At 46.7% G+C, this 12,042-nt stretch overlaps 1 protein-coding gene across 1 annotated transcript in view; it reads left to right on the plus strand.

Moving 5' to 3' along the window:
* The first annotated feature begins 4,465 nt into the window (after nt 1-4,465).
* The window catches only part of GNA12 (G protein subunit alpha 12), a 42,264-nt gene continuing 34,687 nt past the window's right edge, over nt 4,466-12,042 (plus strand). The window contains exon 1 of the mRNA XM_084536907.1: nt 4,466-5,118. Coding sequence (XP_084393033.1) covers nt 4,798-5,118 — 321 coding nt within the window. The 5' untranslated portion in view covers nt 4,466-4,797. The remainder of the gene's footprint in view (nt 5,119-12,042) is intronic.

Consider the following 12,042-nt stretch of genomic DNA (forward strand, 5'->3'; position numbering starts at 1 on the left):
TTCACACTAAGAACTTAGAGCCTGCAGGATGCTTAGCAGGACATGCCTAGAATTACACAGATCATGCCATCTTATATGAAATAAGTAGAAAAGTCACGGCACGGGTTAAAAGTATGCTTGTCTTCTCTTAATAATTAATTGTTCAGGGATTAATATGAGGTTTTGTGTTTTGAAAGTAAACTAATCCACTCGTTGGCTGGTGTGTAATGAAGGAGAACAGGCTACTGTCAAGCAGGCTGAAAACAGTGAAAATTAACTACAAGAAGTGCCACGACTCACATATTTTATGTATATGAGTAATGTATTCTCTGTGGGACAGAAGATGAAAATATCACACAGAAAAGAAAAACACTGTGGCTACAAATTTAATAAAAGAAGCAGGCATACTTTGCCTCACAGCATATTTTGGCATTTTTACTGCCTGTTGGTATCTGGGCTGGGCAATTGTGAGAGAATCCATGTTTGCAAACCCACAAGAAGCATGAACAAAACCTTCTGCAGCCTCCCTGCCTGCAGAGATAGCAAAGAGAAAAGAAAATATAATTAAAAATGAGAATACGCTGATATCAAAAAATTATAATTTGAAAACACTGTTTGGTCCTCCATTCTTATTCCAGTCATACTATTATGAGGCTGTTCATGGTTTTCACATTCTTTGTCTAGGCCTGTTTGCGATACCTTGATGTTAATGCTTAGAAGCTCAAGAAGTTTAGGCAAATCTGGGTCAAAAAAACAAATGCATGTACAAAACAACTGTATATTAAAGCAATGTTAAAAGGGACAACGCAAATACTGAGAAACAAATTCCCTTTTAAATGTATTTTTTGAGAGATGCCAAACTACTTCAGTTTTCTTTGACTTGATGGGAGTTGAGACTGCAATCACTTCAAAGAACTGGGACTGCTGAAAAAGAGCAAATTACAATAGAGATCATAAAGACTTGCAGAAAACATCCAGCTAACGTGTCAGTACCCATAGCAAAACACTACTGTATTAGTCCTGGAAGGTTCCCATATACTTAATGAGGTTACTAGAAAATAGTTGATTTATTTGAACTGTTTTTGTTTTATTCCTCCACGGGAGAGCATTATTCAGTTTTTCTATTTTTTTCATGCTGCTGTGGGGAATGTGCAGAGAGGTGGCCATTGAAAAAGCCGCATAAAACCCCTGAGAATGCAGTAAGCAGAATATAGCTCTTTTAACATTACAAATCTACCAGCTTAGGTAAGGGCTTGAAGTGCATATAAACTCCTGCACATCCTCAGATAGGCAGAGTCACGATCTCAACAATGGAGTAGAAGCAAAAGGAGCTTAGATCATAAATCTTTTTCAGATCTACAAGCTTTGCTGTCTGAATGCACAACGAGCAATTCAAGGGCCCCAACATCTTTTAACAAGTCTGGCTAAGCTGGGAGTACTTCTGCCCTGTGGTAACAACAGTTCAATATTTTGACTCAGTTCGCTCATCTAGCACAGTGGTCAGTAAGGACAAGGTGGGTGATTTATCAGCTCAGGTGATTCCATTAGTGCATACTTTATCTTGCTGTTGTCTAAAGACTGCCAGTTTCGTGCCTAAACTCTGAAGTTTAAATTGCATTCGAGCTAGCTCTAATATTGCTGCATGGTGCTGTACTGCAAGCTGGTAGGCATAGCCTCATTGTTGTTTGCTTTGCTTTCCGGTTTCACTGAGCAAAATATTTTTCCTGGCAGTGACAGTGTCTGGTAGTGCTCAGGAAGACAAGAGCAGTGTCTCAGGTGTGGACTAACACTCAGTTTTGTAGCAGTACCTCCTTCATACTGTGTCTCCTGCACTGATGTTGATGATGTACTTTCAGAGCACAGAATGTAGTCTTTAAGGTATGGGTCACAGCAGGCTGGATGAAGAATGGGCCATCATCCAGGGGGCTGAGGAAGAATTTGGGGTTGGTCAGCTATGGGCTTCAAGACACTAGAAAGATAGCTCTGCATGCTTTCAAGGGCTTAATCCATATATCCCCTCTGTGCTCAACCCAAGCAGAAACAAGTGACAGTTGAAACACAGAGAGAACCAAGTTCAGGCACCTCAGCCCTCCTCATTCCCTGTATTTTGTGCTGACATTCATCAGTGAGGCCATAGCCTCATATGAACTTTCTGAAAAAGTCACAGAAATCACAGGATTTACAGACTGATGTTCAATATCAGGTCTACTTCCATAACTTCTTGCTCATCCGCCTGAGCTGACCAGATGTCATGCCCAGCTGCAGTAAGGTCTGTATGTACACGCAATCCAACAGCTTCTCCAAGTCCCATACAACTTTTCAGCCTTGATCTTCTGCCGTCTGTTTGCAGATCCCGGGGGCACAGAATTTTGTGCTGCAGTCCTTCCCCAAGAGCTCCCAATTTTCCCGATCATAATTCATATTCATTTTCCTGCTCATTAAAAGTCTGTAGCCAACAAGGGAAATGGAAATCATGTTGCCCTCACTGCCTCTTCTCTATTCCTCTTTCTCAGAGCCTCCTCTCCTCTATTCCATCTTTCAGTCTCCTTTTTTCTTTCTTTACATCCATGGGAGTTGAAGGAGGGAGAAATAGAAGCAGGTGTACAAGTCTTTCTTAATCCGGGCAGAAAGAGAAGAGGAATTATAGGAAGTAACAGAGATGGCGAAAAGAAAAATAGAGTTGAAATAGGAAAAACATGTACCTGAAAAACTGAGAAAGTAAATAAAGAAATGGAAAGCTGAAACATTAGTATAAATTTATTCTGTTTTGTACCAAAAAAATAAATAAAAATCAGTACAAGCCCAAAAGAGGGAGGTGAACTAGGAATTTTGAAATATGAAACTAGTAAATGATAAGGAAATGGAGAAAGGGAAGCTGTAAAGACTGAGTACAGACCTCTCTCTTATAAGCTTTTACATGGATGCTTACACCTACTGCTTATGCTCATAACAAAATATCTGCAGAAACATCAGCAGGGATCACCACATGCATTTGTGAGGTTCTGCCCAGTCCCTCAGCAGGGTAACAGAAAGTGTACTGCTGCAGCTCCGCAGTAGTAAACAAAATTGTTTTGTCCTGTTTTTAGAGCAGCTTCTGAATGATTAGATGAGCAACAACAGTGCTGCGGGGGAAAGAGGGAGGGGTGGACCTTTTCCTTTTGACAATTAGATGTGAGCTATTGAAAGCTGCTTTCATGGATGGATGCATAGAGAACTAAGGACATATGGTAGCTGATTTGTCTGATGAGGTTATTGTATACCATAATTTCACTCTCACTTACAGACGAGGCAGGCCTATCACGGGAGTTGCACTTCACAGTTGTTTGAATTCTCTGCCAAATACTTTCAGAAGCTCAGAAGTCTGAAGAGGACCTCAAGCAGGGCGCAGACAAAGCTAGTGGGGCAGGAGTAAGGGAGCTAATCAGAAAATACCAATCTGGGCACTTCACAGTTACATAGGGTCTGATTTTCAGGCAGCTTAGGCTCTGTGGATTCCAGCGGGAGTCCTGAGTGCTCAGCTGCTCTGAAAATCAGGCCTGAGAGCATGGGGGATTTGGGGGCTGGTTTGTTTGCATCGTCCTGCTCTGGCTGGCTTCTTCTGGGGCAATGACGACCTCCAGCGGGGAATCTGGTGAATTGCAGCAGTATTTTAGGGTGGAATGAGCCGTGCTGCCTCAAACTGCAGTCAGAGGGCAAGATCCTGCGAGAGGAAACAGCTTTTTCAAGCCATGTTCTGTGCTGTAGTGAATGGCTCGTGGCTTTGTGTTGTTCTCCTGACTACTACAATGCCTAAAGGTGTTTTTCAGTTCCCTCTCTTGGTAAGGAGAAAAAGATTTGCTTTTTGGGTAAGTTGACAACAGCACTTCGGTGTGATTAACAGCCAGAGTGGGCACTCCCAGGGAGGGTTTTTGTTTATTTTTGTCTCTTTTGCCTAGGCTTTCCCCAGCGCTTGGTAAAGGCCTGGGGAAGACAAAACAGCTGGAGCTGGATGAGGTCTTTATGACATAGACTATCAGAAGCAGAAACAAAGGAATAAGCACAGGAAAGGCCTGAAGCAGGCCGTGGGGCCCCTCACGGCCCGGCCGCCGGGGCTGCAACGTGCCGTCACGACCTGACGTCACACTCTGCAGTCGCGGTCTGACGTCACATCCCTTCGCCACGCCCCCTTCGGCCGACCGCCCCTCTCCCCCCAGCCCGGCGCAGGCCACGCCCCCTCCACCACTACCGCGCTCCGCCCCCCCACCCGCGATTGGCCCTCCCTCGCTTTGCCCCGCCTCCCTCCGCGAGGCTCCTCCCCCTCCCCCGCCCTGCCCCTCCCTCCCCCGCCCTCTCCCCCTCGCACCCCCGTCCCCTCACGGCGCTTTTATCCAATCAGAGCCGAGAACCCCTTGAGCGACGCTTCCCCCGCCCAACCAGACGCGGCGTCGGCGGGGCGGAGCCCCTCCCTCCGCCGGCCGCCTGAAGCCACCGGGGGCTCCCCGACACCCCCCCCCCTCATCCCCTCCCCTCCCCTCCCTGCACCCCCTCAGCGGCCGCGGGGCTGAGGCCGGGCCGCGGCGCTCGGGGGGCGGCTGCCCGGGCCCCTGGGCGCCCCCACGGCTCGGAGCGAGCCGCCGGAGCCCCCTCCCCGGGCCTGCGGGCCGCGCCCCGCCGCCACCGCCCCCCTTCCTCCTCCTCCTCCTCCTCCTCCTCGTCGTCGTCGTCGTCTCGGCGGCCTCCGCCCGATGCTGGCCGCGCAGCCGGGGCTCGGCGCGGCGCCGTGAGGCGGCTCCCTCCTCCCCTCCCTCCCCTCCTTCGTCCCCCTCCGCCGCCGCCGCCATGTCCGGCGTGGTGCGCACCCTCAGCCGCTGCCTGCTGCCCGCCGAGGCCCCGGGTCGAGGCCCGGAGCAGGCACGGAGAGAGGGCAAGGAGCGGAGCCGCGATGCGGAGCGGGAGGCGAGGCGGAGGAGCCGGGAGATCGACGCGATGCTGGCCCGCGAGAGGCGGGCGGTGAGGCGCCTCGTCAAGATCCTGCTGCTGGGGGCCGGCGAGAGCGGCAAGTCCACCTTCCTCAAGCAGATGCGGATCATCCACGGCCGCGAGTTCGACCAGAAAGCGCTGCTGGAGTTCCGGGCCACCATCTACGAGAACATCCTCAAGGTGAGGGGCGAGGCGCGGGGGGCAGGTGCCTGGGCGAGGCGCTGCCCTTTGTGTGCCCGCGGAGAGCGGCTCCGGGATCGCCCCCCCCTTCCCCCCCCCAGGGCCTCGCCGAAAAGGAGTCGGGGGAAAAGTTTGCAGCGAACGGGGAGTGGGAGAAGAGGGGAAAGGTGTGGCCTGCCTGCTGGAAAAAAGCATTAGGAGAGCATCCTCCCGCAGCTGGAGGGGCTTCAGGGTTTGGAGGAGCGAGGAGGGGTCTCTGTGCGCCCCGGGGTGAGGCGAGAAATGGTCCCGGTGTGTGTGCTGTGGCTAAAAGTGGCTGTGGAGCATGGGTCCTTCAATTTGGGTGCTGTGGGGTGTCACCGAGCATAGCTCAGATATTGAAATAACTTTGCTTCGGTGCCTTTGCAAACAGGTTATTGTTTGGTGCTTGTGCAGGCTCTTAGTGCTGGTGGTATCTTTAGTGACTGGAGGAGGTAAAGGCTACTGGTAGAGCTGGCAAGTTGAGCCCTCGGTCTTCAGACAATGAAGGGAAATTATCCCTGACAACTGCTGTTCCCTTCTGGGGAACCAGCTTTGATGCCCTGTTCAGGTAGAAGGGGTTGTGTTCCAGAATATCATTGAAGATGTGTGAATACATTACTTACGAATAACTCTCTTGTAATCGTCATAATCTCTCTAAAAGACTAGAGACGGCTACTTTCCTGCTTAGGCTTTCCTGTAGGACTGTCTCCATTCTTGTATGGACGTGGATTTGTGAGGCGCTCTAATACCTCATAGAAAACTTGAGTGAAGGCAACTGTGTAAGTTAAGGATGACAAGAGTGACTTCTGAATTTCCAGATTTGTTTTGAATAGAAGTTTATACGCCCTTAATAAGTGCACGCATACACAGTGATTCTTGGTTTTTAAGAATTCCAGTACTCTGTCAAGAACCTTTAACTTCTGTTAGTGAACCAGAACGTTGTTGGCTGATTTTCTTTTCCTTTACTTTTTTGGTCCATTTTTGGAGCATGCTGTTTATTACATGAGCACATACATGAGTTACAGGCCCATTAACTGCAAGGAAGTTGAAGTTCAGAAGCTTTTCTTTTATTGAATTTAGGTGGAAAAAAAGCGTTGTTACAAGTTTTTTATTTGTATATCTAGAAGCAAGGATTCTTATCATAGAGGACGATGCTTATTTTGGCACTGTCAGTGGTATATTTAGTGGTACTGCTATTTTAAAGTAGCAACAGAAGCTTTTAAGGTAGAGATCTGTGGAAACAACAACTTGATGAGACTTTCTTCTTTAAGTTATAGAAGCAATGCTATTTATGGTTAAAATATTATAGTATTTTATGTATAAAGAAAGTATACAGCTTTCAGCAGTAGAATTTATTGTGCTTGGGAAAGGAAAGTGTCTCCATCATCTTGGGGAAGCTGAGTGACACACTTGAAGCACTTGTCTGCTGGATGGCTTTGGGCAAATCTGTGGAATCCGGGTCCTCAAGGTAGCTGGCTGGTGTTCTGATTTCAAGACCAGTAGTTACAGCACTTCATGGAGCGTTGTCAGCTGAACACCTTTTTTAAGCCTCCCAATCATCAAAGTAAAACATGGAGGTATCATTAAAGGGAGATAACAGGGTTTAATGAACGCCCTTTTGGCCTTACAGATCATGGTTTGGGAGTGTTAGGGTATGGCACCCTTGTAGGTACGCGCTCAGTGCTCATTGTACTTCTGCTTTTTTGTTTCTCTGGATGACAGAGATGGCGCTTGTGTAAAAATACAGTTTGTATTTCATCCATAGTTTTGGGGAGTGGCTTGGGAATAGCTGCTATGGAAAGAGCATGCAGCAGGGGAAAGAGCAAACAGAGGAAACAAAATGTTTTCTGATGGGAAGGTCTGAGACTGGACTGGGGAGAAGGCAGTAGATGTTGTGTTTGTTTCTTGCCCATCTGAAAGAATCCTGATAACACCTTGAAATTCTGCTGTAATCATCAGGAAGAAGTAAAGTACCAAGACAGATTTAGGGGGCTCTTAAAACAGTGATGTTGTCAGGGAAATTTAGTGTAGTGTAACGCTTTCTTGTATTATGGTTCTGTGGAAAACCATAAAATGTTTTAAGTAAACTAATTTTGCTTCTCGGACAATGTAAATTGTCAAGTGAATCTGATTGCTATTCTTTCTATAGCAGTGTTTAGACTACAAGTTATTTCCCGTGTTTCAGGAAGTTCAGACTCCAGTGATCATCCATTAACACTAAGTGGAGCGGAGATCACTGTGTAGCTAACTTACAAGAAGGGGTTTAAGATCAATTTTTAATTTAACGTGATATGTGGACCACATGAAATGTAAATGGTCTTGTAGAACAGCATATAAATCTGTTGGATGTTGCGGAGTACAGCTGCAGCAACCTTACCCCTTTTTCTATTCAGTTCTCAGCGTCATCAAGTAATAGTTCTGTTAAGCTCCTACGGCGCTGAGATCTGAGATAGAAATGCAGTGTAAATCTCCGGGATTAAATGGTCAATTTTCGTTTTCCAACCATGACTAAACTTCTGTCTGAAGGAGAGAGGATTACTAGTCTCTCAGCAGTACTTGATATTTCTAAAGTGCTTATTGCAGTAGTATTTCAGCAGTCTACATGGCTCTTGGAAACCAAAGGAACTGATTGAGCGAACAGAACCCGAAACCTCTCTGGAAATAATGGTGCTAAGTGTGAATTGACATTATTGTCGGCTTCGACTTTGAGTTTTCAGCTTTCCTTGCTCCTTTCTCTCCATTTCTCCTCCCCTCCTCCTTGGGAAACCCTAGTTAGAAACAAACTGCTAAAACGGAGTAAATCCCTGGTATAGGATTTACTTTTCCATTCAGGACAGGTGATAGTTCAGGGCCTTGCTAGCTTTTTCTGGTGTTTGTGGGGCCGTCTTCAAATACATTAGTTTTGCTTTGGTTTAAGGTAAATAGTCATCGGTTAACTAGGGTTTTGCTTGTTAATCGAGGCTAAGTTTCAAAGTAACTTTTTGGAACTTTTTGGTGATTGAAGTGAAAAGCAGCAGTGTTAATGTCCTGGTATGAGTACACAGGCTTCGCGGCTTCAGCACACCCACCTGGAGGAGGCAGGCGGGTAGGACAGGGCCGTGCTGCAGCGTGAGCTTCAGGACAGCTCTTGGGGGAACAGAGAAGCCTCAAAAATCTTTGTGTACCCTAAGTCCCAAGTCTGAGCAACATCTGGTGGTGTTACGTGAGCGTTTTGATACCTTCTAGCTGTAACTGGAGGGGTGATCTCCTGATACCTTCCGAAATAGAAGGGGTGGCCTTGCTCTGCTCTATTTGCTTCCTTTGATAACAATTAAAGAGCTTAGGGACTTGATGAATCACGGCTCTGATGTTCCTTGTCTAAATGTTTTTTTGTTTCAAGTATGAGAATAGCATGCTGCTTGAAGAAACCCAGCTTAGCCGTGTAAGAAAATAATTAATGTACGAGCACCAGAGTGGTGCTTGCAGCAGCATGTTTGGGAGATCTCAATCTGAAGGGAGGAAAAAAAAAAAATCAGTTTTTAAAAGCCTCAAGTATGATCTGTTGATATTTTTGGTAGCAGTATTTTCTATGTTGAGATTGCAGCGGCCAGCTCGAAGTTTCAATACATCTACGAGTGTTTTCTTGGTGTCTGTGGGCTGAGTCGGGCCGGCTGGCTGCAGAGCTGGGAGCCTGGCCTCGCGGAGGAAAGGACTGCTCAGGAAGTGATGTGTAACTGCTTGTGGGCTCTGACGGGGGGAGGAACAACCAAAGGTCTCAAACATGCAAACTCCCTGAGGATATATCTTCGGGACTTCTGGATGTAGCTGCAATACACGTGGGCATACCTGAGAGCGTTTCTCCCCGATGGGTTGAGTCTGTGTAAGTAACAACAAAGGCAAAACGCGTAGCCTGTGCTGAAGTCCATCTTAAGAACTTTGGACGTCTGAGCTGGTACCGAAACCCAGACTGCTTATGCTCCATTGTTTCTGGTACCCCCTGCCTTGAATGGGCTCCTGTTGTGTTTGTCGGCCCCGAGCAGAAGTAAACCTTTAATGAGTTACCAAATAAAATTGCTGGATTAAAAAAATCTTGTTGGCAACTTGCTGGTTTCAGTCGAGCACACATTCTGGGAAGTGGGAAGAGGATTCCCAAATTTAGATGAGCTGCACTGCGAGTCACTGACAATGCAAATGTGTCACTTCTAACAGCCTGCAAACGCAGGGGGACCGAGGTCTTTCCGATATGTGAGTTCTTGCTGCTCGCTGAATTGACTCCCAGTTTCTCTGGGTTTACATCGAAATGAATTGGGTAACCTGTTAGGTGCTAATGACACGCAGTCTGTAGGTGGGAGCCTGCCTACACTCGAGCTGTTTGTTGCAGGACGGCGTCCGTCAAATTTCCACTGGGACGGCTTCCTTTGAGAGGAATGTGAAGGAGAAGGCTCGGGAGGAGCTGTGGCTAATCAGGAGCTTTTCTATTAAATTTAACGTGCAAGTGCTAAAGCTCCATGTTAGAACTGGTATTTAAATCTGGTTATCTATGGTCCATGCTTTGACTCTTTGGTGGCTCTTTTAATATGAAAAACAATATTCCCAAACATGAGGGAAAATAAACACGCCAAACTTCTGAGTCGTCTTTTTGTTCCAGGTTCATTTGATCAATGAAACACTTGGTAATTTCCACTTGATGTGGATGTTGTCTTAAACCTAAATTCTAACACATCTGGTGGTCTGTTCACATTTTAAGGGTGGGCTAGGAGAGAGCGAACTTCCCCATGGTGGACAGTGGAAGAGGAATAATGGTCAGTAGTAAGTGATAAATATTAATTGTTGCTTCAAAACAGAGCCTACAGTGCTCTTGTGATGTAGTCATTACTCTTGCAGAACATGAGTTAGTCCCTGGAGACTGGAGACACATACTTTGATGTTTTCCAGACAAAACTTTAGTCACTTGAGTGACTAAATCTGGGAGCGTGCATTGCATTCAGCTGTTTCGGTACAGATATATTTTTATAATTCACTTGGAAACAGTATTGGCAAGGAAATCTCCAGATTCTGCTACTAGGAGTGTGTACAAGACAATTTCAGAGCAAAAGCAGACTAGCAGGCATTATTTTAAGAAGTTCAATGCAAATCACAGAAAGAGGAAAAGCTGAGAGCGTAAGCCATGGGGCTGCAGGGTTGCCAAATGAGTTTCCTTCACTTGTGTGTGTGTCTTTGCCTCATCGTGGGGCTGGGGACAACAGTGAGTCCTGGGGTGGAGAGCCCTGGAACTGCAGGTGCTGCTTCAGCCCCACTGAAGGCATGAAGGTACAAGGATGATAGTCTCAGGAAAAGGAGCAACCCAGTAATGTAATTCTGGGAGTGCTAACTTGGAACCTTTTTCAAGGACCTGCATTACTCATCACCTCCGAGGTAAATTGTCTCACTACTTTGTGCCTAGCTGCAAGTAAAGCTTACATCAAGAGGACTCTTTTTCTTCTGCATTTATCGTCATTTTGCTGGATTTAGTGAAAGACAAGGACTCTTTTCAGAGCTGCCAGACAAGCAGACATCACTGCTGCTCCCGGGTCAGAGATTCAGTGGCTAATCCAAATGCTGCTTAATGTTTGCATTCCCATGGACTAAGTAAATGACTCCTTCCCTTTGTTCAGGTTTTTATTTGTGTGTTGGGCTGGAAGGTAGGTCACCTTCACTGCCTACCCTGCTTTCACCTGGCTGGGATTGGGATATGGGAATGTCAAAAAAGCACACAACTGGTGCTGCTTCCTCCCCTGCCTTGCCTCTCTGATGAGGCTTTGGTTGGTGTTTGGTTTGTGGGCTCCAAAAATTACAAAGCCATCAAACAGGAGAGGGTGGAACCACGCTGCCAGGAGGGATGCCCCTCTAGGTTGTACCCCAACAGAGCAGTTAGAGGGACTGCTCTGATACGAAGCCTCATCCTTAAGAGCATTGGGTTCTTTGCTGCTGCTCGGATATCAAGTTCCAAGGGCATAGATCAAATAAAAACACCATTAATGCCTTCATGATAGCGTGCTGTGTGAATCTGATTGTCTTTCAGCTAACTTTGTTAGCAGCGGATCACCTTTATTCCAGTGTTCCAGGCAGCAGTAAAAAAAATAAAAATAAAAAATGTGAGTATATTTAGGAACACTGACAATTGTGTTGTTCAAACTCGTATTTGAAAATGTCTTCTTTTAGAACGTAAAGAGTTATTTTCTAAAAACACACACAGGCTACATTTTATCATCTCTGTTTGCCAGTAAGAGCTGCTGCTGCTAAAAAAGCCAGCCCCATCTAGGGCTGCGAGGTTGAGCCTTCTTCTCTCGTGCTGGCACCAGCGGTCCCAAAGCTGTTGCAGTTTTTTGGTCCAGCCTTCCAGTCCAGCTGGCCCCAGCTCACCCAGCTGCATCGTGTCGTGCCGTTCCCCTGGCACCAGGGCACAGCAGAAATATCTTACCAAGGTGGGAGCGCTCCCTTCAGCGTTAGCTCAGCTCTATATTGGTCTCCCTGAATTGTGATCCCCAAACATTGCCAGTTTCTTGTCAACAACAATGAAGAAAAACACGCAGCAGGAAACACGTTTCAATCTCCCTGTTGCCTGCAGCGTGAAAGCCATAGGAAGACGGCGCTGCCTGCGAGCTGTGATTTGGAGTCTCCTGATAAAGCACTAGGCGATGATCAGCGTTTCTCTTGTGACAGCCATTTCTGTAAGTGACATGGTTGCTGGGCATCTGGGGCTTTGGTGTCAGGTTGGGCGGTGTAAAAAAAAGCTTAAAAAAAGCATCTGCAGCAGGATTTTGTGTGTAGCAGTTCTGTGCTGTCTGACACCTCATACACAGCTGTAGTTCAATGCAGGTATTCGGGGACAACTCCGTGTAGAAGGCTTTTCTGACTATTTTTGTATGTTATCTCTAGACCCTT

This window comes from Aythya ferina, assembly GCF_964211825.1.
Source record: "Aythya ferina genome assembly, chromosome: 15".
NCBI classification, from domain to species: Eukaryota; Metazoa; Chordata; class Aves; order Anseriformes; family Anatidae; genus Aythya; species Aythya ferina.